The 23584-nt window shown below is 34.3% G+C and overlaps 1 protein-coding gene and 1 long non-coding RNA gene across 2 annotated transcripts; both read left to right on the top strand.

The window, feature by feature from the left end:
* Window positions 1-9910: 9910 nt before the first annotated feature.
* Window positions 9911-12362, top strand: LOC134273131 (inter-alpha-trypsin inhibitor heavy chain H4-like). Its single transcript, XM_062755307.1, has one exon. The coding sequence runs from the start codon at window positions 10175-10177 to the stop codon at window positions 12140-12142; it is 1968 nt and encodes a 655-aa protein (XP_062611291.1). The 5' UTR covers window positions 9911-10174; the 3' UTR covers window positions 12143-12362.
* Window positions 12363-17785: 5423 nt separating this feature from the next.
* LOC134273124 (uncharacterized) lies at window positions 17786-19214 on the top strand. Its single transcript, XR_009993355.1, has 3 exons — window positions 17786-17887; window positions 18028-18155; window positions 19011-19214. It is a non-coding gene; the product is annotated as an uncharacterized LOC134273124 (long non-coding RNA).
* The last annotated feature ends 4370 nt before the right edge of the window (window positions 19215-23584 follow it).

Genomic DNA, 23584 nt, shown 5'->3' with positions numbered 1-23584 from the left:
TTCGTAAAATTCTCATACTGCTAAATGAGCTCTAAGTACCGAATTTCAACAGAATCAAAATGTGTAGTCCTTCAACAGTTTGCCAAAAACAAAAATCATTGCAAAAACAAATTATCAGGAGATTTTGCTGTAAAGTCCAATGGAACGTAAAACAACATACTGGATAAACTCTCTTGATAATGATGTTGTTAGGTTTTAATGATAAAATAACATTATTATATGGTCATATTTTAAGAAATAAAGTGTTTCGACGCAGAAATGGCAATGGTCGAAAACTTTATTCATAAATCGATGTTTAACATGCATAGAGGAAGCAAAAGACGAAGTTCTTGATGAGATGGAAATTAAATTGTGCACAATGACTCTTAGGTCCACTTTTTGCAATTCTCTTTGGTAAGATGCGCAACAATACAGTATAATTTACCCCACCCCTTTAGCAGAAAATGTACGGTGTATACATGATTGGCTTTGCCGTAACTTCAAATAGAAAATTCTTGTTATACATTTTTTTCATTCTCAAACAAAGATAATGATCATATTGAAATAAAAATATATAAAATATATATGCTGGAAAGCTGAAGGACAATGCGTTCTGCACAAAACTTATGATCACATATGATTCATTAAAAAAAAATCGGGCTGTAATTCTTAAAAAGTCGTAGAAGACTTTTTGCATGAAAAATATGATACTTCATGCTATAAATGAAATAAGACAGCTAAGATTATTCCCTGTAGACAGAGTAATGACCGTTTTTTCGCGATAAATATTACTTTTTACATGAAAATTTCTTTTATCGAAAAACAATATAATATCGGCATATTCAGTACGGCGACACGTGAGGTATTTTTCTTATTTGACGGTATGATTTGTTTTAAAAATGAGCGAAAACTAATTCTTCGGGAAATTAATGTATCTTTTAAAAGAAAAAAAAACAAATTCAATAATTTTATTTTAAATGAGAAAAATAAGCACATTTGGTGTGTTCGAGAAGAATGAAAAATAAACTAGGTCCTTATGAAGGAAATGATAGTAAATGTTTGGTAATCCAGACCATTGAACGAAGTTTAAGTGGAAAGTTTCAGTTACTTTCTGTAGTTTATATAAATGACCTGCGTTTTATTTATATAACACATTTATCACAGAAATCTTAAAATTACATGTATATTAAAGAAGGGTCGATCCATCTGGAATTTGTATACTAGTATATTTCTTAAAGCTAAACACGATTCGAAAAGGAATGTGACCGCCATTTTTTATCGGATTCTCACTATATCTGAGGTCCCCTATATAAAACGGCCGACTAAGTCACTGTTCATTGTAATCATTCGTCACCGGTGTAGACGGACATAAGCACTCGAAAGCGACAAATAAAATATCTGTAAACTTCTTCTTGTGCAGGAACGTAAGATATAGAAATTTACACTAATTTCACAGGTCAGTGAAGTATACTAACAAACACAAATACACGTAACTGCAAAAGAATGTAAACACGGTAATGCAAGATAACCAGCACGAACACGCGGGTCGCCATTCCACGCCGATATATACCCGTGACGATAACGCAATCAGCTGTAACGAATGCGAGGAGTATACCCTGATCCTGATATTGTAATTAGTGATATCGAAATAGTGTTAGCCTATTTACGAGTCATGTTCAGCTTTAAAGAGTGAAACGTAAGTCTGAACAGGCCATTAAAAAAAAAATTAGCGCTGCACGTATGAAATTGGGGGAGATTGTGTGATACCCTCGGCGTCGGCGTCCCATGCAGGTTAAGGTTTTGATGCAGTTTTCTCTTTAAGTACTTGTATGCCATACATTCATCAGACAAGCATGGAAGATGCTTCAAGTGTGTTCCACTGTACCAGGTAAGGTTTCAAAATTGCAATGACCAGGTAAATGTTTTTGGAACAGGTTAACATGTATGGTGCAGTTTTCGCTGTAGGTCATATTTCAAGGTTACTACTAGTGGACGAGAAGCACTGTCTTCTATAGGTGACGGTTTACTTGGACATTTAAACTGGAGGTACAGAATGGATAATACATAAGAAAACCTTTTACTCATAGGTATGGTTTTAGGGGCACTTGCATGTGAAGGCCGGAAGTTGAGGGTAGGTTGGTTGTTGTTTTCTTCAAGGACAACTTATATGTGCATTGAAATAACCCATTATTCTCTTTTAATTAAATGTTGAGCTAAATATTCATATCGTAAGGAGCTTCCGTGCATTTTCCTAGTGTAAAAGTAAGCCGTCAACTGTGAAAGTCAGCGCTCCTCTTAGAAGTCCAGTATAAGCCCTATGATGACCAAACTTGCATGAATGAAACATCTAAGGAGCCCTATGATGACTAAAATTCATGAATGATACGTTTTAGGATTGCACACTACCATGCAGACTTGCTTCAGTTGCTGAATCTGACCTATATATTCTGAATGAGTGAGAAGGTGACTTTTTATGCAGGTCTCATTTTCAAGTCCTGTGAACCCTCTGTTAAACAAACTTGCATCAAAGGATGCACACGAATGGACTTGCATCGGATGCTGAATCTGACCTACATATTACGGATGAGTGAACAGATTAAAGTTTTATTCTAAAACAGGAATATTGTGTCCTATGTTGAGCAAACATGGATGATACATCTAAGGTTGCACAACAATGGACTTGCTTTGGATGCTGGATCCAACTTACATTTTAAAAATAATGGACCAGGTGAAAGTAATGGATGCAGATCTATCACCAAGAAACTGTAAGACCCATATTAACCAAAGTTGCACAAATGATACTCAAGGGATGAACACTCAAACTTGCTTCAGATGCTGGATTTGAATTAAATTTTCTTGATGGGGACTAAGTTTCAAGTTTTTTGGATAGGTCTATTCTCAAGTAACTGCAATCCCGATCAGATTAAAATTGCACTGATAATTTTGGGATGTAAACTTCTAGAATGTTAGTTAACATTCGTTGACGTGAGCCCAGTAATCTCTGATTACCTATGTTTATTTTATCCTAAAATATAAGATATGTATTCCATAAGATGTAAGGTCTATTTTCATTTTCAATTGTGAAATGTGTGTTAATATTTGAATTTTCTAAAAAGTAGTTTTTAAACATGGCACAGAACTTTCAAAGGATAAGAATAGCCACAGGTAAGATAAACTTTACAAAAAATTACTGATCGATGGTCATTAATGACCTCAGTTATGACAGTTCGTATTTTTTTTATAATCACTGGTACAAAGTATAACGGATCGATACCAGAGTTACGAAACCATATCGGAGATGACGAAAATTGTACCAATAACTACAAAAAAACCCCGGAAAACTGCCCCAATTACCTACTTGAAAAGTATTGAAAACCATGCAAATACCAAGGTATTACAAAGTGTAGCGTATAACTTCAGATATGTATCAATTAAATTTATTTTATTAGCTTTATTAAAAGTAGAGGCTATTAGCATGCTTGATACAGTTTAGGAACAATGCGTCTTAAAACGTGTGTTCAGTATACGTACAAGTTACGCGCATAGTTTATACAGGTGATTGGCAGTCAATACTTTATCATTTTGTGTGGTCACTTGTCAAGGAATCTATTTGGAAAAATATATAATACGTGTATAAAGCTGACAAAATATTCCACTTCGGACTATGAAGACGACAAATTAAAATCGAATGCCGTCATAATCGAGTAATTCCCACACAAACGTGTTTGTCTCGATATAAATGCCCATGCTATAAGTTCATAAGCTGTGCAATTAAAAAAAAAACTGTAAATGAAAAAAGAGCTTTGAAAAAATTATCGTCGAAGGAGTTTTTTTTTTTTTCTCTTGGAATAAAAATCCGATTTAACTATCACATCTACTTATCGTGAGTTCAGGGTGCACTGCGTTAATGTAAAGGAGAAACCTGGGAACTCCCTTCTTCATTTACCTCCCGCTTTTTGTTCATCGCAGGACACCACATGTACACAAGAAGGATATGGAGATAACGAACAGTATTCAATCTCAAAGTCCATAAAACAATACAAAATAAGAGCAGAGCAAACACGGACTTCCGAAACATCAGAGGTGGAATCAGGTGCCATGGAGGAGTGAGCATCCCCTGCTGACCGGTCCCACCCGCCGTGTTCTCCTTGTCATGATCAGGAAATAACAGAAAAATCCGTCGTCAATTCAGTGTATAAATAATGGACTAACAATTGGTATGAAAAACGCCAGTCAGCATTTGACTCAATGATAAATTGTATTTGCTGACAAGGTCATTGTATCGACCATAGAACTTACGAAATGATGAATTTAAACGAGACTGTTGATATTCTTGTTTCATCAACTTTATACCAAAAGATGAATTTATTACTGCTCTTAACAAGCAAATTCAAAGAATTGTGGTCCCCCGCTTTCGGTATCTTTGTGCGCAAGATATCATTTTTAGGGTCAAGGTCAATAGGTCAAAGTTTTTTGTATCCCATGAAAGGTCTTGCCATAAAGAATATATATATTTAAAATATGAATGTCCTAGTTTCTACCGTTCAAAAGTTGTGACCAAGGTTAACGTTTTGAAAAAGTAGTTAAAACTCCAAGGTCAAGGTCAAAGGGTCAAAGTTCTTGGCATGCAATGAAAGGTCTTCTCACAAGGATTACATACGTGAAGTACGAAAGCCCTAACCCTTACCGTTTAAAAGTTATGGTCAAGGTTAAAGTTTTTTCAGAAGTACGTTAATCTCCAAGGTCAAGGTCCAAAGGTCAAAGTTGTTGGTATCCAATGAAAGGTGTTGCCTCAGAGAATACATGTGTGAAATATAAAAGTCCTTGTATCTACCGTTCAAAAGTTGTGACCAAGGTTATAATTTTAAAAAAGTAGTTAAAACTCTAAGGTCAAGGTCAAAAGATCAAAGTTCTTGGCATCCAATGAAAGGTCTTCTTACAAGAATAACATATCTGAAGTATAAAAGCCGTAGCCCTTACCGTTCAAAAATTATGGTCAAGGATATAGTTTTTTCATAAGTACGTAAATTTCCAAGGTCAAGGTCAAAAGGTCAAAATTGTTGGTATTCATTGAAAGGTCTTGTCACAAAGTATAAATATGTGAAATATGAAAGTCCTAGTACTTACCATTCAAAAGTTATGGCCAAAGTAAAAGTTTGGAATTTTTTAGTAAAAGTAGTTGAAACTCCAAGGTCAAGGTCAAAAAGTCAAATTTGGTGGTACCCAAAGAAAGGTCTTATCACAAGGAATACACATATGAAATATGAAAATCATAGCTCCACTAAATCAAAAGTTATGGGCAAGGTTAAAGTTTTTGTGACGGACGGACAGACAGACGGACGGACGGACAGACGAATGAGATTTAATGTCCCCTCGCTTTCGCGAAAGCGGGGGACAAAAAGGAATTGAGAAGATGGGACGACGGACGCGCCGGATGACAATATACTCGAACTTTCTATAGAGAAATGTTATTAGCTCACCTAGTGAGCTTTTCTGATCACCCGTCGTCTGTACGTCTGTCTCTCCATCCGTCTGTTGACTTTTCACATTTTCAACGTCTTCTCAAGAACTATTCGGATATCTTTAATCAAAATTGGTTCAAAGCATCTTTGGGCAATCGGTATTACAGGCAGGAAATCTGTTAGAGAATAGCAAGACCAAAATTACTCAGGTGAGAGATGTGGCCCATGGACCTCTTAATTTTTAGCTCGCACAAGAACCAGTACAATTTTAAATAAAATTGGTAAAAAGCATCCTTGGCAAGAAAGGCGTTTATAGTGTTAATTATAAGGGGAGGGTCCTTTTCAAGCATCGGCCAAAGTGTACGATCCTCGCCCATTCTGGCCATGATTAAATGAGAAGAGAATATTTTGCAGCTCATTAAAATATTGACAAATGCGAGTAAAACATATTTGGATAATGACCTCTCAATACTCATTCCATACGAAGCATTCTTTGAATACTGTTTATGTAAGTCATTTATTTCAAATGCGATGGAAACAAATTCTGTCGTTGGCTGAACACGACGTCACAACATAGAGACGTAAATATTTTATGTGACCAGGCAGCCGCGGATAGGAGAGAGCTATACGTATATGCGGACTCCGTACCGTGGTGGCCTTCCAATGGGTAATAATCAAACAAAAATAGGGTGGGTTCATCAAAAAGAATCGCAGGAACCACTGGGCATCTGAATCCTATGTGGAAACTTCCTGGGGTAGTGTATACTTTGAAATAGTTAGTTCAAAAGTCAAAGCATGGCCCTTGGGGTTCGTGTGGGACCACATTATGGAAACAAAGTTTACATAGAAACATATCAGAAATCTCGGGAAACACGGAATCAGAAATGCTGAAACATGTGAAAACTTTCTGAGGTAGTATAGATTCTAAAATTTTCAAATTATTGCCCCGGGGTACGGTGACATCACAATTGGGGACTAATTTTCCGTCGTCAACTTTCCTTATTCGTGTAAAGAAATATTCTGCTCGTGTATAGGGATATCTCCTGTACATAGTATTTAATTGATACTGACAAGATTACATGTAGGAATTGAGTACGATAAATTTTTAGAACGAGGAAGGTTACTGACAGACAAGTTGGTGTTACAGGGATTTTAATAACCTCATTTAATGTAAGTTTTGTAAATTGTTGGACTGTTGAATTGTTAATTTCATGCCGAATATAAGCCCTTTGATTTTAGACTAAATAAGGAATACGGAATGCTCCACCAACTTTTACGTTTTGTAGGGCTCACGACGGGTGTGAGCGGTCAACAGGGGAATTTGACTTTTCTGAGGCACCCGATCTCATCTGTGGAAATAAAGGGGGAGGGAGAAGAATGTTCAATTCCCAGATTCAGATTGTAGCTCTCCACTGGTGGCGTCTCCATATGAGACAAAAGTTCTTGAGAGGTACGTTAAACGATATACAATCTTCTATATCTAGTTATTTCTAGATAAGATTAAATGTGGTTCTTAAAATTAAAAATTGAGTATTACATTATTATCACTGCCTCCGATCTCTGAGTCTTTTAGTCATATTTTATCTTTGTAGTATGAGAAAATGGAAAATGCTAAACGAACAGAAAAACACAAGGAACTGAATATGATGCAAGCTTTGGGTTAATATGTTGAAAAAATATCGACTCTCTAGTTCAAAGTCAACATTAGGAAAAGTTTATAATCGATACAATTATCTTGGTAGCAAATACAATCATTAAGTCGAAACTACTTATTTTTTTTATAAAACTGTTAGGCCTTTATTTTCACAGAATTGTATTCGAACTGTTCCGTTTGCTTCATCATATGTCAATGTGCACATGGCGGGTGTGATCAGTCTTCAGGAGCTACTACCTCTTCCATGGCATCTGATCCAACCTGTGATGTGTTTTTGCGGTCCGTCTTTCTACTGTTCCCAAATGGTATTTTTCAATGGACTTTGAGCTTGGTCACTGTTCGTTGTCTTCATATTTTATTATGGTATTCATATTTCCATTCAGAATGAGTTGTAGTCTTAGGTCTACCTGTTGAAGTACTCATCAGAATGAGTTGAAGTCTTAGGTCTATCTGTCCAGTTGAAGTACTCATCAGAATGAGTGAAGTCTTGAAACTCCGAAAGAAGCACTCGTCAGAATATTTTGATCGTCTCGTAAGCTTTCCTGTATGGTCCATTGTTCTTCTTAAAAATGGATCAACAGATCTTAGCATATGGGGTGGTCAATTTGCCAACGATATGACTTTTATCAATATGCATAAGAATAGTCCGTTAACATATAAGTGCTGAATAGGTGGATTGTAAGAGCATATTCCACAAATTGTTTGTGAAATTGATTTGAATATTCTTATGTTTAATTAGTATATATCTATATATTTTAATGATAAAGGTTTGCTGTTTAACGACCCTCTGGAAAATTTTTCAGTCCTATGGAGAGGCCACCACTTACCGGTGGCGAGATGCAAATTTTGTCCTATATTCGGTTTTTGTGGTCATTTAGCTGTGAGGGATAATTTTCGTGCCAGCATCTACTGCTACACGAGACCTAGATTAACTAGTACGGTCTCATACAAAGGACCGGTCCCCACGTCTCACAGTGGGATTCGAACCCGCGACGTAAAGATTAGCTCCGGCTTGATCCGCGACTCTAGAGCAGAGCAAGTGACATGAAAAATGTAGTTTACATGCAGTTATTTACCCTTCGTATCACTTCTCAGCTTATAAGGCTAAAAGAGGAAAACAAATTTCTGAAAGTTTGCATTTATGATTTCGTTGATATATAAATTAAACGTATTTAGAATGGAGAAGGTTTTAAGTACTTAAGTATTTTGTGGATATTAAAGGATATATAAATGCAGGAACTTAATTAAGGAATAACTGTCTTATTTTTCGATTTCATGGTGTGATCAATCGATTGGTTTGTGTGATAATTTGCATAAAACGCCGAAGGCGTTTATGCATAAAATTATCGCGCAAACCAATCGATTGATTATCGTCATGAAAACGAAAAATAAGACAGTTATTCCTTATATTTACATAGTATTCCACCAATCCAGGTGCTAGAAGCCCCGCTTCTTGTCCCGCCCTGCACGTGATTTTTTTTAACCGCGCCTATTGATGAACCAGTACATTGATGGAGAAATAAAGTACATTAACTATTTGTAATTTTATCTCGAACAAAGACATTGGAAATGTAAATATTAAGATGAAAACACATCTGTATGTATTAGATAGCAAATGTATTTGTTATATTGCAAACGCTTACTGTTTAAATTTTCAAAATGCTTTAATTGCATGATATTTGAAACAAACATGAACGCACATTGTTTTGCAACGATAAACGGCTTTGTTTTAGTGAGGAGGTATTAACTTGGTACACTGATATTTATGACAGAGTATCAGTTGATGTAATACTCCAAATCTGTTGACTTTTCATGGCTAATATTTTTGTTTTATTGCTGAGATTGTGTACCCCCTTCTTGTGCGATCTCGGTTGTTTATTTCTATAATATAAACTCATTTAATCGAGAGTTCTTACAGATGTTCATAAATCATTCAGCTTTATTCCGCCGTAGCCTTTGAAATATTCCAAACGTTAACTGCGTAGCGGCTGAGGATCGTATAAACATTATCAGCTATTTTCCTGTCATTAGGCATACCTGTAAACTAGTAGCCCCGCCAGCGGACGATGGCGATACCAGACAGTAGCCATCCGAAATGGTTCCGTCAACAAGACCACCAATCAAATCGGGAGATGATTAATTAGTTGTTGAACAGTGTTTTAATTTAGCACGGGATAGCACTTATACCATCTTTTATTACCCGTGTACAAGATCATCAATCGAACGATAATGGCGTTCTAATGGGATTTCGCGATAGAGATGTGTGTTTCCTGTATCGTTTACATCAATGGAATATTGCAACCGAGAAACTTATTTTTAATCTCCAAAGAAATATGAATTTAAAAAATAAAAAAAACTGGAACTTACGAATAAAATTAAACAATAAGGACAAAATATACGTGTATGCTTTGGTGAATGAAAAGTAAATCGAGAAAATCAAATTTTAGGACTATTTGAATAAACGTTGAGCCGAACTGGAGACTGTATTTTAATCTAATATTTTTTTAGAAAAATATTAAGAGGATGTCAAAGAAGATGGGGGGGTGGGGGGGTGGTTGTGGACAAGGCGGGAAGAATGTCTATAGAGTCAGATATTAAATTTGAAAAAGCTATATTTGTGGGGTATATTTTCATTCGGTATCATGGCAGATACAATTCATTTTACAAATTTACCTTTTTTATTGTTTTATTTAATTTCATTTTTGGTGAATTTTTATTTTCAATCAATTGAATGTAGTAAAAATTACTACGTTTCTGTGAAGCTTCATAACAGTTTAGGTATTCCGGATTAATCGGAGTTTACCCACCACACTTTGCATTTTAAACATCAAAATCAATAAGGGCGCTAGACATTTTTTTTTACTGATCGTGTTTCCAGATTGGTTTGACAGGATTTATACGCCTATATATGTTGTGTATTTCTACTTGCTACACATTTCTTTCTGTTTTAATCATGAAGAACAATGTGTACATTAATTCCTTTATGGGCTTTGCAAACAGTTTATAGAGGAATGTGAAAACGAAAGTAGAAGTGCTACATTGTAAAACATTGTGTATCCTATATAAATTAATCAAAATCATGGGGCTGTTGAGATTTTTGACGTTATTTGCTTTTCTTCATCATGTATCCAGTGAAGACAGCATTACCTTGCCTTCTCAAATAACAGAAATGGCAATTGTTGCCAAGACTTTTGCACGTTTTAGCGAAGTGACCGTGACAACAGTGGTTAAAAACACTAACAGTGAGAATCAGGAGGTAATGTTTGCCGTACAGGTTCCAATGTCAGGTTTTATTTCTGGATTTCAAATGACAACAAACAACAAAACCTTGCGAGGTCTTGTTCAAGAGAAGTCTGCAGCAGACAAATCCTATGATCAGGCCAAAGCCTCCGGCACTTCTGCTGGTAAAATCAGTCAGACTCCCTCTATCCCAGGCCGAGAAATGGAGAATTTTGCTGTTTATATAAACGTGGCGGCAAAGTCCACCGCCAAATTCAAACTTACTTACCAAGAAGTAATAAAGAGGAAACTCGGACAATTTCAGCAAAAGATCCACGTGGAACCAATGCAAATTGTTCCCAATATGTCGCTTTCTTATACGGTTGAGGAACCAGAGGGTATTCAGACATTAACATACATCCTTCCAAATCAAAGACAGCAAAGGGAGAGCTCCTCCTCTGCAGTCGATATCCGAGCCACGCCAAAGAAGAGGGAGTTAGAGTTCCGACCTACAATGGAGCAACAGCGAACATTTAACAAGGGGGAGGGGATCCGGGGGGACTTTGTTATATCATATGACGTCAATCACCAAGATGACGGGGGTGTCGTTTTGGTTCATAACGGTTATTTTGTTCATTATTTCTCACCAAGTGGGCTTGAAACGTTGCCCAAGAATATAATCTTTGTCATTGATATAAGCAGCTCAATGCATGGATTCAAAATAGCAAAAGTTCGGAAAGTGATGCAAGTAATTTTAGGAAAACTTCGAGAGAAAGACTACTTTAACATTTTGCTGTTCGACAACAGAATAACGTTATGGCAAAGTAGACCACAGAAAGCAACAGTCTCGAATATTAGAGCTGCGCGAGGGTACGCCGAGGAGACATTAGTTGTCGGAGGCAGTACGAATATAAACTCAGCTCTACTGGACGCTGTTGATCTTTTGTTGAATATACAAGATACTCAGGACACTAGAGGGAAAATAATAGTGTTCTTAACAGACGGCCACCCAACTGCAGGAGAAACTAAAACCCAAAATATCCGACTGAACGTAAAGAGAAAGAACGAGGGTTTGGCGTCCATTTTTGCCTTAGGATTCGGTCACAATGTTGACATGTCTTTTCTAGAAGGGTTAGCTTATGAAAATGGGGGATTTGCTCGAAAGATCTATGAAGAAGTTGACGCAGCTGAGCAGCTGGAAACCTTTTACGAGGAGATCTCTACTCCCCTACTAGTAGATGTCCGAATGGAATACACTCCCACAGTTGTCCAGGAGGGTGACGTCACAGAAAGAAAGTTCCCGCAATATTTTAATGGCTCAGAGCTGGTTGTGGCGGGAAAACTACGAGAGAACTCAGCGGCCGAATGGCAGGCGAAGGTGATAGGAGAAGGCGAAAGCGGACAAAGATCTGGGAGTCTAGAATTCATTACCACGCCCAAGAATCTTTTGGACGTGCCGGGGGTCACCGCTGACTTTGCCGAGAGATACTGGGCATTTTCTAGAATCAAAGAACTTTTAAAAATGAAACTAGTGGCTGAAAACGAAATGCAGAAAAAGCAGTACCACGACCTGGCCTTAAACATGTCCTTGGCGTACCAGTTTGTGACGCCGCTTACATCAATGGTGGTGACCGAGTCAGTACATGCACGTGAGGAAAACATGGCAAGACAGCCGCTAACGATGGATTTTGCTTTTAGTTCCAAACGGAAGGTCGCTGGAGGAAACGCAGTGATTTATGCACAAAATGCTTACTTGTCCGGGCAGACAAATTACCGTGTTAATGCCTTGGTACTGTCTTTAATGTTTGTCGTAATTACAAGGCTGTAAGCTCTATTATTCTTTAACTCTGATTAATTGTTATTGTGGTATTTCTATATTGAAACTTTGTATACATGTACTTTAAAAGAGAGAAATCCAAAAGTTGAAAGTTAATTACAGTTTTCATTGTTATAAGGATGTCTTTGTATTGTCCTTTTCGTCTGTTTTAGTGTAATAATTTTCTGATGAACATCCCGTAAATAACGGAACAAATTTGAATGCTATATCATTTTAACATGTATTATTTTTTAACATGTATTTTAAAATCATTTTATGTAATTTTATGGGGACTTCTAGTGAAAAGGAAGTATGAACAATTATACATCTTGATAGGGAAACCCAATCACCAACCACATACAATACATATTATTGTAGACTAAACTTTTAAACTTTTGTATATATGTTACTTTTACCTATTAAGTTTAAAGAACTATATGCGGTATTAACCAACATTTGCCCCCCAAAATCAAACTTTGATGGAGTAATATTTAATTAAGTCCTGAAACAGGGGAGTATATGCTGACTTCAAAGCACTGAATAATTTCATAAGTAATGACGTCATATGTACGTAATGACGTCACAAATATGACGTAAATTTCAGTTTTTGTCTCGCCTGCGACGAATGTCGCGAAGCGAGACATAGCGACCATAGATTCCGTCGTCGTCGTCGTCGTCGTCGGCGTCCAACTTTTGGTTAACCCAAATGTCAAAGTTTTATAAACTGCAATAACTTTCTCAAATTTTATTCAGTCTTCTTGAAATTTGGACACAATATTCAGTATGGATAAAAATTTATATCCCAAGTATGATTTTGAAAAAAAAAATTCAAATTTTTCCGTATTTTTTCCTTAAGTTGGACTTAGTTTTTTCATGATAATTTATGGTGAAGACCTATATTCCAGCAACTATAAGTTATAGGGATATGATAATTAGTCAGTGGATACATCATGGGTAACCACAAACGTCAGTACCAGAATTAGGTCATCTTGACCTACATTTTTCTGCATGAGTGACTTTGGTTAAATTTTTGGTGGAGGTCCATATCTCAGCATCTATAACTTATAATGGCATGATGATTTGTCATTGTACAGGTTATAAGTAACCAACAACATCAGTACCAGAATTAGGTCATTTTGACCTACATTTTTCTGCATGAATGACTTTGGTTAAATTGATAATGGAGGTTCATATTTCAGCAACTATAACTTATAGTGGCATGATAGTTAGTCAGTGGATACATCATGGGTAACCACAAACGCCTGTACCAGAATTAGGTCATCTTGACCTACATTTTTCCGCATGAGTGACTTTGCATAAATTTATGGTGGAGGTCCATATCTCAGCAACTATAACTTATAGTGGCATGATAATTTGTCAGTGGATACATCATGGGTAACCACAAACGCCTGTACCAGAATTAGGTCATCTTGACCTACATTTTTCCGCATGAGTGACTTTGCATAAATTTATGGTGGAGGTCCATATCTCAGCAACTATAACTTATAGTGGCATGATAATTTGTCAGTGGATACATCATGGGTAACCACAAACGCCTGTACCAGAATTAGGTCATCTTGACCTACATTTTTCCGCATGAGTGACTTTGCATAAATTTATGGTGGAGGTCCATATCTCAGCAACTATAACTTATAGTGGCATGATAATTTATCAGACACATCATGGGTAACCAACAATATCAGTACCATAATTAGGTAATCTTCACCTACATTTTCTGCATGAATGACTTGATACATATACAGTGGATTTGATTTCAAAATGCAGGAATTCTATTAAATGTTTAATCTTGATTGTGTGCATGTAATGAAGGCATTTTCAACAAGGGTTCTGTGAGAACATTTGTTATCCCTTTAGGGCTCTTCCAGAAAAAAATGTTATAAGGATGTCTCCATTAAATTTTATAAACCTAAGTGGGGGTGTTTCACCAGTATCACTATTGTTAGTCATTACAGAAAACAAATAAAATTCTGTTGGTGGTTCCCCAAAATAAAAATGGAGTTCCGTATTTTTTCCTGCAAAAGCCCTTAATATTAATAATAATTAATTCTAACTTCTCCTTATAGCATTTATTTTTTGCAGGTATTATTAAATGCACCAAAACATTTTGCATGATCACAGTTATTAACTCATCGATTACAGTACTTTATGAAATGTTCAACATGTTTTTCATCAGATCATCACTGCCTTTATCATAATTGTGAATATGCAGAATTAAAAATATATACATATATATATCTAAATTTATATTGAAGGATTGTAAAATGGAAATTTCTTTATATTCATATTTCTTTATTCTCATTTATATTCATATTTCTTTATTCTCATTTATATTAAATACTAAATTTATGTTACCTTTGCATCAACATACAACTCATTGCTTATACTATTATTCTGTTTACCAGTTGGCATATGCAGTGCATTACACATGACTCCAGATATTAATCAAGTAAATATAACTTCAACATTTTAAAACTTTCTTGACATGTTACAATGTATGTAATTCATTAAAATCATTTCAGCATCTTTTCATTGACTAAGAGGAAAATGTTGTGTTCATCAGTATGCAAAAGTTATATATTAAATCCATATAAAATATACCTATAGTCAGTCCAGATAGAAACGTTTTACAGTTCTTATTAAGTCCATGACAATATCTCTTTAAAAACCAGCAAAATGACTCGATCCACTTTTTGAGTTATTCCTTCTGAAATGTCAATAAATGCTTCAGTTTATCAGACAATCATTTCTTACTAACCACAGCGACAGCAGGCGAGACACAGGGTTGCGGGCAACCCTTACGTACTTTTTATGAATTTTGCAGAAAAATGTACATATTTCGTCGATATTTTAAATAAAAGTCACCGAGCGCATGTGTGTTCAGGATTAATATTTTGATATAATGTGTAGAATGATAATATCAATGAAATATGTCAATATTGTTCCTGAACACACATGCGCTCTATAAATTCTAAAGCTTAAATTGTTGAAATTTTGTCCATTTTGTCCTCTCTCTGAAAAAGGATATAAAATCGGAATAGTTTGTGACGTCATAAAAACAGAAATTGTGAATACACTGCTCTGGAACTATAATATTTTCTGTTAACTTATATTTCTCGTACAATTTATTGAATTCAGCACATTTCAGGAAGTTTTCAAAATTTGACTTTTGTGGGGGCAAACATATGCAATATACCGCATATAGTTCTTTCCCAGTTATAATTTTATCCTTGAGTACCGGGTACTTTATATTTCATGTACATTACAGTACAACAAATAGGATGTGGTTGCTATACCTGGTATTATAATTATTGTTTCCTTGTATTTGTATGTAATTTACCAATAATGTTACTGATTTCGCTTTGATGGTTAAATATTTTGTACATCCTAATTTATTTATCATATTGAACGTTATTGGGGTAGAGCATGACTATCTAGAACCCATGAGGAGCATGCATTTTTTTAATTTATTTTTTTGTTTTTAATTGAAATATTACAGAAGGGGGTAATGTAATCCACTTCTCAAATGTCTATTTACTAATACAAAAAGCATGACATGTGACAATTTTTTTTATTAGGTGAATATTTCTAGCCTAAAGTCACGCAAGTCGTTTGACCTCCCACTCAAACCATTTGGTGTGAGACCATCAATGCGACAAACAATTAGTTTACCTAGACTAGAATATTTCACGAAGTGAAATTTGGCTTGAAACTTGATTGAATTTTCACTTTGTATGCAGATTAATGTTAAATGTTGTTATTTTGATATACAGAAAACAGGTTGATATGGAATTAAGTGGCAAAATTGTTTGTATTTTTATAGCGTTTTGTTACCAATAAAGCTTCTAACAAGATGATTTACATTTCTGAAGGTCTGAACAAATGTCAACAAATATTTCAATCTCGGAGAGTCATCAGCGAATTTTTATCGTCGTCCATATCATCGTAGGCATCATTACGGGCTCTATCTATGTGAAAAGACTTTTATCCCTCTACTTTAATGTGGTAGGGAGGAAATTTTCATGCTCTCTTGTCAACCTCGAGTAAAACTGACAGAAGCATCGCATTTAAGTATTTTGAAAATTTAAATGAAATGGCTGTGCTACGTGTTAAGAAACACATTTCTTTGTTGCGCAAGGGGAATATACTGGCGAGTTTGATTGATATAGAGGGGGATAAAACGGCGAGTTGTCGTTTTAATGGGGTACTCGGTGGCTAATTAAATTGTATGTGGATCTTTGCAGGTGCGTTATCTTGCCCCAGAAGTGAGAGTTTTTACGGAGACGTAAACATCTTTGACACGAAGACTCACTTTACATCACGATCCCGATAGTATTACGGCCATAAAATACACCATTTTGTGCAATTTTCGAACGATAGACTACAAGGCAAAAGTTTTTAATTTCGTCAAATTAAAAAATATATCACTATTTCAACCCCCGCAAAAGTTGTCCCGTCTTCATAAAGGTATTGTCCATGATGTTGTTGGCTGACCATAGTTAGTCAGATTTTATAAACACAGCCATAGGATTTTTCTTTCATTTAGTTTGAAATACCTTCTCAGATTGTAACATTTATGTCCGTTTTTCTTCGGGAAATACAATAACAAAGTAATGCTTCACAAAAAGTAATGATAATAGTAATACCTACATGTATAAGATTAAAGGCAGAAGATAAGTGTACATGCACATCAAAGTTAAAGTAGAATAGAAGATTGGAATTGATTTTGCTCTCGGTGCAAGTAAACAAAAATATATCATAATTCAACATTTTTAATAATTCAGAACATAAAATGATACTGACAAAAGAATTCAATGTTTGCATAAAAAAAATCAACGCCCCATGCATGCGAGGCTCGAGCCAAAAACTTTTCATTGCAATCTACCTTAATTACTGAGCTATCACCGCTACACTCAATTGTCTCATTATAAAAGGACAAAAAACACCATATTTACACAGCTGATTTTTTTTGGGGAAAAGTTCGATTTTTATGGTCTCTGGGTCTTCTCTCCATTTTTTGCATCTTTGAATTGAAATGCACACAAATAACGTTTCAAAATCATGGAGAGAAAACCCAGAGATAGAAAATTTTTAGAAAAACTTGTTTAAAAGTGTACAATTTTGTACCAAATGTCTGATCTAGCCAATTTTGAAGTTATTTTTAAGCAAATTAAAACTCACTATCGGGAAATTATTTTCCTTTCCCATTTCAAAGAAACCCGATAAATTAAAACAACATGAAAATTTCATGTGACATTTCGATAAAATTTCTTTTCAAGTACGCCCAGTTTCCTGCCGAATGCTCTTCAAAAGCGCCCTCGTTCTTTAAATAGACAAATGAATGATCATCGGTTTTTTGATGTGATCGCTGCTTAAGTCGAAATATTTTTAGATCAGGCAGCTGATGACCTCAGGGTGAAAGGCTAGGGTCAAGGTCAATCATTCAAGGTCATTTATGGGAAAGAAAACAGAACAAAGATCTTCAGGTATTATGAAACATTCATAATTATTCTTCTTCGAATTCCTGATATACTTTATTTTATCAAATAAGATATACAAAATGTATACATGTAAAGGGTAGTTTTACTTAAAACTTGTTGATTATCCTATCTAAACAAAAACTAGAATAATTATGTTTTTTAACATATGTTTGGCATTGTTTATTTTAGGGTACGTCTGAAAGGCTTTAAATACACTTTATTTGAAAGGGTCATTTGACGAGTCACATATATGTACAGGGTAAGGATATTTACTTTTTTTTTGCAGAATAAAGCTAACAAAATTGCCCAAATTAACTATTCATTTTGGATTACAGATGATTGTGCTGTAATTGTGATTTTTTTGTGTCACGTTGTAAATTAATTGTTGTGTGGTCTAAGTTCCAGAAAAATTAGACCGGAAGTCAGAGAACGCATCTGGCTGATGGTGGCTCCACCTGTTGCCGAGATTTTGTAATCTCGGGCAAGGTCTCGGAATGGCATGTGTTGGTATAGATAGTGTTAAGAAGGTTATAATTTTCTACTTGTGCTGCATACCTATTACAATACGGTATCAACCTTTTGCTGGTTCGATATCTTAACATGATTACCCAATCACGGCTGGATAAAATCTTCCCGTGAGAGCGTCACTTTCTTATGAATACATGTAGAAGTAATTATATTGATCTACAACCATTTTTTTCTCTGAAAATTACCGTAATATATTACATCACGAGTACATTTAATTTGTGCTTACATTAAATATGCAATTCCTCTACAATATTAATATTATAATTATTTATAGTTTAATTCCTTTCTTGCAAAAATTTAGGGGGCGGGGGTATTTTATGAAGATTTTCGTTTTTAGGGTATATATTTTTATAATGAATAAAGATTTTACTCCACTGTTAATGCATGCTCAGTATAAATGTCATTACGATTAGTATTACTTATTTTGGTATTCTTGTGTCTATATATTTGAAGAAGAAAAAACATGATTGGGGTTTCAACAGCATGTGAGTACATTTAAAGTATTCTTGAATATATAACAGCAATTTTCAAAGTTTATAATTAAGAGCGATTAGAAACAATTTTAGATATTCCACTAAAAAAGAGGCAAACTTTCGGTTCTTAGGCTCATTGAAAAGTGTTCGATATGGAATCAATCTGTCGATCGCTTCTCCAAAACCATCAGCCCGCTCGCTATCTTGATTGCAGATGTGGGTATAAAAACCGGGGCCATTCAGGGAGTAGACATTTAACAGAACACTAATTTTGTTTTTATAGTTGCTAAAACTAAATCTTTATCAAAGCATTTAAGATAACATTTCACAGATATTTGAGCAATATGTAAACAAGCTCCTTAATGACTGTTTTAATTGCAGAATCTGTTACAACCCAACACGTGGGGCGAGCAGGATGACCGCTCCGTCTAAATAATAAACAGACCGGATCCGATAGGAAAGATTCCGGAGACAGATAAAAATTTACTGATAAATATTTAAACGATTATTTTGATATCCGACGCACAATCAAATACCAATTACATTTTTATGACTAAGATTCATGTCAAAGTGGTTTTAGTTCGAGTTTACGCTGCAGAAATTTTCTGTTGTATTTCGAATGATTCCATAAATAAACGCCTGTCACAAACAGTTTTCTGTTGTTTTCTTTAATGGTCATTTCTACTTGAAAAATAAAAATAAGAAATTACCTTCATAAACGGGTGAAGGAAAAAAATCTCTATTTCGCTAGCCAGCTGACATAAAAAAATTTGATCCCAACATTTATTCTTGATATAATTAGAAGAGTTCTTTATATCTAGGTCTTTTGAAGGAACAAAATGCGAGGAAGGAATAAGACAAAAGTTAGAATATTTAGTTAAACCGTATTTTATTTAAAATTGACAAGCAGAATATACGAGCAAGTAGTACAAAAATAGGAAGGGATTAAAGGTTCTTAACACAAACAAAAATTTGAAACATGGACTGATATACATGCATATTTTTTTACTGGTTTTGATTTGAAATGACATAAAAAGTTATATAATCCATGAAATATAAAGAAATCGTACATTCTCCTTGGTGCTTAGATATGAGACTTTGTTTTATTTCTATGTAATTCCAAACAAAAGTTTGCACAATTTTTTAACCTTATGACAAAATCACGAAATTCTCCAACTATACTTGGTAAACATTATTCAGATTACCAGTTTAAATATAAATCTATAAGAAATTTTTATGATTTCTGAAAAAATGTTTTTGTTTTTAGGCCGTTTTTTATCCTTAAAAAACAAGTTTTAAAAACTTAAAAAAAATCCGTTTCATTATTATTAACGATTTAATTATGAACATTTCAATATCATAATGAAAATTCATTTTTGTCTTCCTATCTGCTCTTGTGTATATAGCAAACATAGTACATGGTTTGGGGGAGCAAGGGTGCCTCTTCTGGAATTTATGGCCCTGGTTGAGGAGTTCTGGTGACGTAAGATTGGGCCTCTAGCATGAGCATGCCTATCCCCATACCTGATCTTCCTGTATCACTTGTATGGTGGCAATATATCTTCATCTATAATTTTATTATATAATTTTTGAAAAGTCATTCTTTTCATGTATACTATACATGGTTGTATCATATTTAAAGACCGTTAAGCCATTGGGCTTCTTGCGTCATTAAAAGAAATTTTTCCGAATGATTTTACTTTACATATTACACACAAAACGTTTGAGGTACTTTTTCTCTTTCATCTGGAGAATTTGTCGAAACAGATATAAATTCTTTATCGATGCGAACATTTTTTACCCTGATTCTATGTAGTGTTTAGAACAGATATTATCATGCAATCCAAATAAATTCATTGTTACATAATCCTCTGGCGAGGTGTGTATTCTCTTTGATGTATTTCCAACAATCTGATTGTCTGAGTTTTCTTACTTTACCTCTGCTATTATATTATCGTTATACATACAAATCAGTTGTTCTCTGTTTGTGATGATGTCTTGGAATTAAGATAAAAATCGTATAGACGACTAGAAGATTATTCAGAAGGGGGAGGATTATAAATTTTTTATTCAATGAATTCCATCTTCTTTTTCTCAGTAAATAGAAAAGGAAAAAGAATTTCATCTTCTTTTTCTTAGTGTGTAGGAAAAAGAATTCCATCTCCTTTTTCTTAGTATATAGAAAAGGGAAAAAAATGCTTGGTACGGTATGATTATCGAAAAAGGAAAAAAAAAGAGTTCACTGCATATAAATATATGAGTGCATTTCAAATGTCAAAAGAGCATTGAAGCTTCCGAATAAAAATGTTGAATGTATATTTAAATTTTTAAACTATATCACAAAAATATCACTTTTTCACTCTCTAAAAGATATATTTCGATTTTGTGATATTTTTAAGTACTTTATCTATATATACGAATAATCATTCATCCCCGCTGATGACAAACTGTTTCCAGTGCGCATTCTTTAACTTCTGAGACGACCCCGAAAATCCCGGATCCATATGAAGAGGTTGTTGACGTACAAAGACAAGGGCCCGTCTCCGTAATGTATTCATTTCACTTGTGATTGCGGCAATATAAATAATCCGTCAGTAATGGCTCTTAATGACAGGAGGCCGATCAGATCGGGTTCGAGAAACGTACATCACAGCCCGTGTTTACTCTAGCCCGTGACATATGGACTCCGAGCTGTTTGATAAATAACAATATAAAGAAAATACTTTTATTGCTTGTTTCAGAGGCTGGGATGGAAGAGAATGTGTTTACATTTGCAAGGTTTCAAAAAAATTACTGCAGTGAAAAACTGTGTGAACGACTTGCTGTTCTTCGTAAAATTTAGTCCAATATTTCACTTCTCCCCTCTTCTTGTCTTTGATTACGAATGTAAGAGTAAACCAACAGTTTGATACTTCGTAACTGTTTATATCTTTTCTTGTCATTGTCACCTTTTAAAAAAAGGTATTCATGTTGATTACGCTCATTCTCTCCTCATCTGGTTCAAATCTCTGTTTTACATTGAGGAGTTAGTGTCCTGTAATCTAAAGATGTGAGCGTCAGAAAAGTATGGTTTTTCGACAATATGTTTGTTCAGATTTCTTTTAATTTGCGCTTATATTTGTACATTGTTATTTAATTTTTAAAGTTTTTTTTTTTTTGGTCGGTCTAGAGTTAAAATTTTGGCGGTACTTATTAAACAACTTTTACCGTTCTTTTCATTTTCTCTCCTTGTTCTGTTTTTCACCATTTTGTGTCCAGTTTTCATGTTCATTCTTTCAATATTGATATTTAGATTTTTTCTTCTCATATTTTCGACTTTTTAAATATTAATCCCTTCCTTTAAAACTTGTGAAGCATCCCTTTTTTATTAGCAAAAAATGAACCATTTTAAAGCATAATTCACAACCGGAAGAATATTAATTTGAACTTACTATAGCTAGTGTTCACAAAAACAAATTCTTTTTAATGAAATAATTTTCATTAAATGCTTTTAATATTATCTATGATGTTTTTCAAACATTTTGTTTTATTTGGTGAAATAAAAAAAGTCGGCATTTTCACATGCTAAACGATCTCTCGATAAAATTCACATAATAATTTAATAATAATTATGATTAATTAATATTTATTAATTACTATTAATTTAACCATCAATATTCCAATTTGATCTGAAATCAAACTTAATTTTTTGCAAGTTTATTTTAAGGTCAAAGTTAAGTTTAGTTAATTTCAATGACGTTTTAAGGAATTTAACAAACAGCTCTTTTTAAAAAAAGAAATCTTATATTATAAGGACTGATAGAACATCAAAATGGCATTTATGGGATTAAGAAGTAGCATATAATACTTTTTCTATTTATTTGTAAATATAATCATTTATTTCAGATTTAAATTTTGACTGGAAAAATAAGTGACGAGGAAGAATTTTTATTTCTAAAAATTTAATTTCTGTAACACGTGTACGAATATTGAAATGTTTTTACATCGATTCAGAATTTTTGTAGAATTTCTTAATTGTATATATATCGTCCTATCCTAAATGCTAGGTGCAGTTATAAAAAAAAAATTGTATCTGTAAAATAAAATGAAAAATTAAAGCTCAATAAAAACTACCATACTTACATGGAAATGCTTAAAAGTTGTATTTACCAAAAAATTTTAGTTCATATTTCTTTTGTGATAAATTTTAAGTTTCATGATACACTTTTAGCCAATAGGTCCGTAATTGCTGTGTATTTTTTGCATGTTCTTTAGCGTTCGTTGTGTGGCGGACTGGAAATGAGGCATGCGATGGGAGGTGAATGTATCGATAAGTCCCGTATCTACAGCAGCGATAATCCGCGTACCCCTTCATGTAGTTCTTTATCGCCGGGACTGCTAAAGTAACGAAAGTGACATCTTTATCTGCGCTCAGAGACATGTTAAAATTTTATCCCACACGTGCGCCATCTTCCCAAAAGTGTTCGCGACTTAAACACAAGTTGAGTTGTTGAATGAATGATATATTGTTTAATATTGCTCAAAAATTGATTTCATGCGCAGTCGCAAAAATTTTAATTTTTTTTCTTTGTTATCTATTTTGGTGAAACAAGACGGTTCATTACTCAATGATTTACTTGCACTTTGATCATCCTCCCATATTTCTGGGGTTTTTACGAAAGTTATTCACAAACCCTGGTGTTCATTCATTTAAACAATGATAAACTCATCAATAAAATCAATTAAAAACATAAAGCAGAGTGAAACATTTTATGCTTTTTGGTTACAGATGCACATATTTCAAATCTGGATGACACTTTTTATAAAACTTTCAATGAATAAGTCGGTTTGGGTGGTTTTTCTTATCTACACCCAAACTCGAATTTCATTGGTCGAAATAAGCAACACTTGTCGAATTAACACACGCTAACAACCAATCAAAACACAGATTTTATCTCGTTCTTTTGACGAGATAA

Source organism: Saccostrea cucullata, unplaced genomic scaffold (assembly GCF_032062105.1).
Source record: "Saccostrea cucullata isolate Sc308-1 unplaced genomic scaffold, CSIRO_AGI_Scuc_v1 ctg668, whole genome shotgun sequence".
In the NCBI taxonomy this organism is placed as follows: domain Eukaryota; kingdom Metazoa; phylum Mollusca; class Bivalvia; order Ostreida; family Ostreidae; genus Saccostrea; species Saccostrea cuccullata.
This window is presented reverse-complemented; position numbering and strand designations above follow the sequence as displayed.

What these genes read in the sequence shown, in the direction of transcription:
- LOC134273131 (XM_062755307.1), top strand. Translation starts at nt 10,175, where the DNA reads ATGGGGCTGTTGAGATTTTTGACGTTATTTGCTTTTCTTCATCATGTA.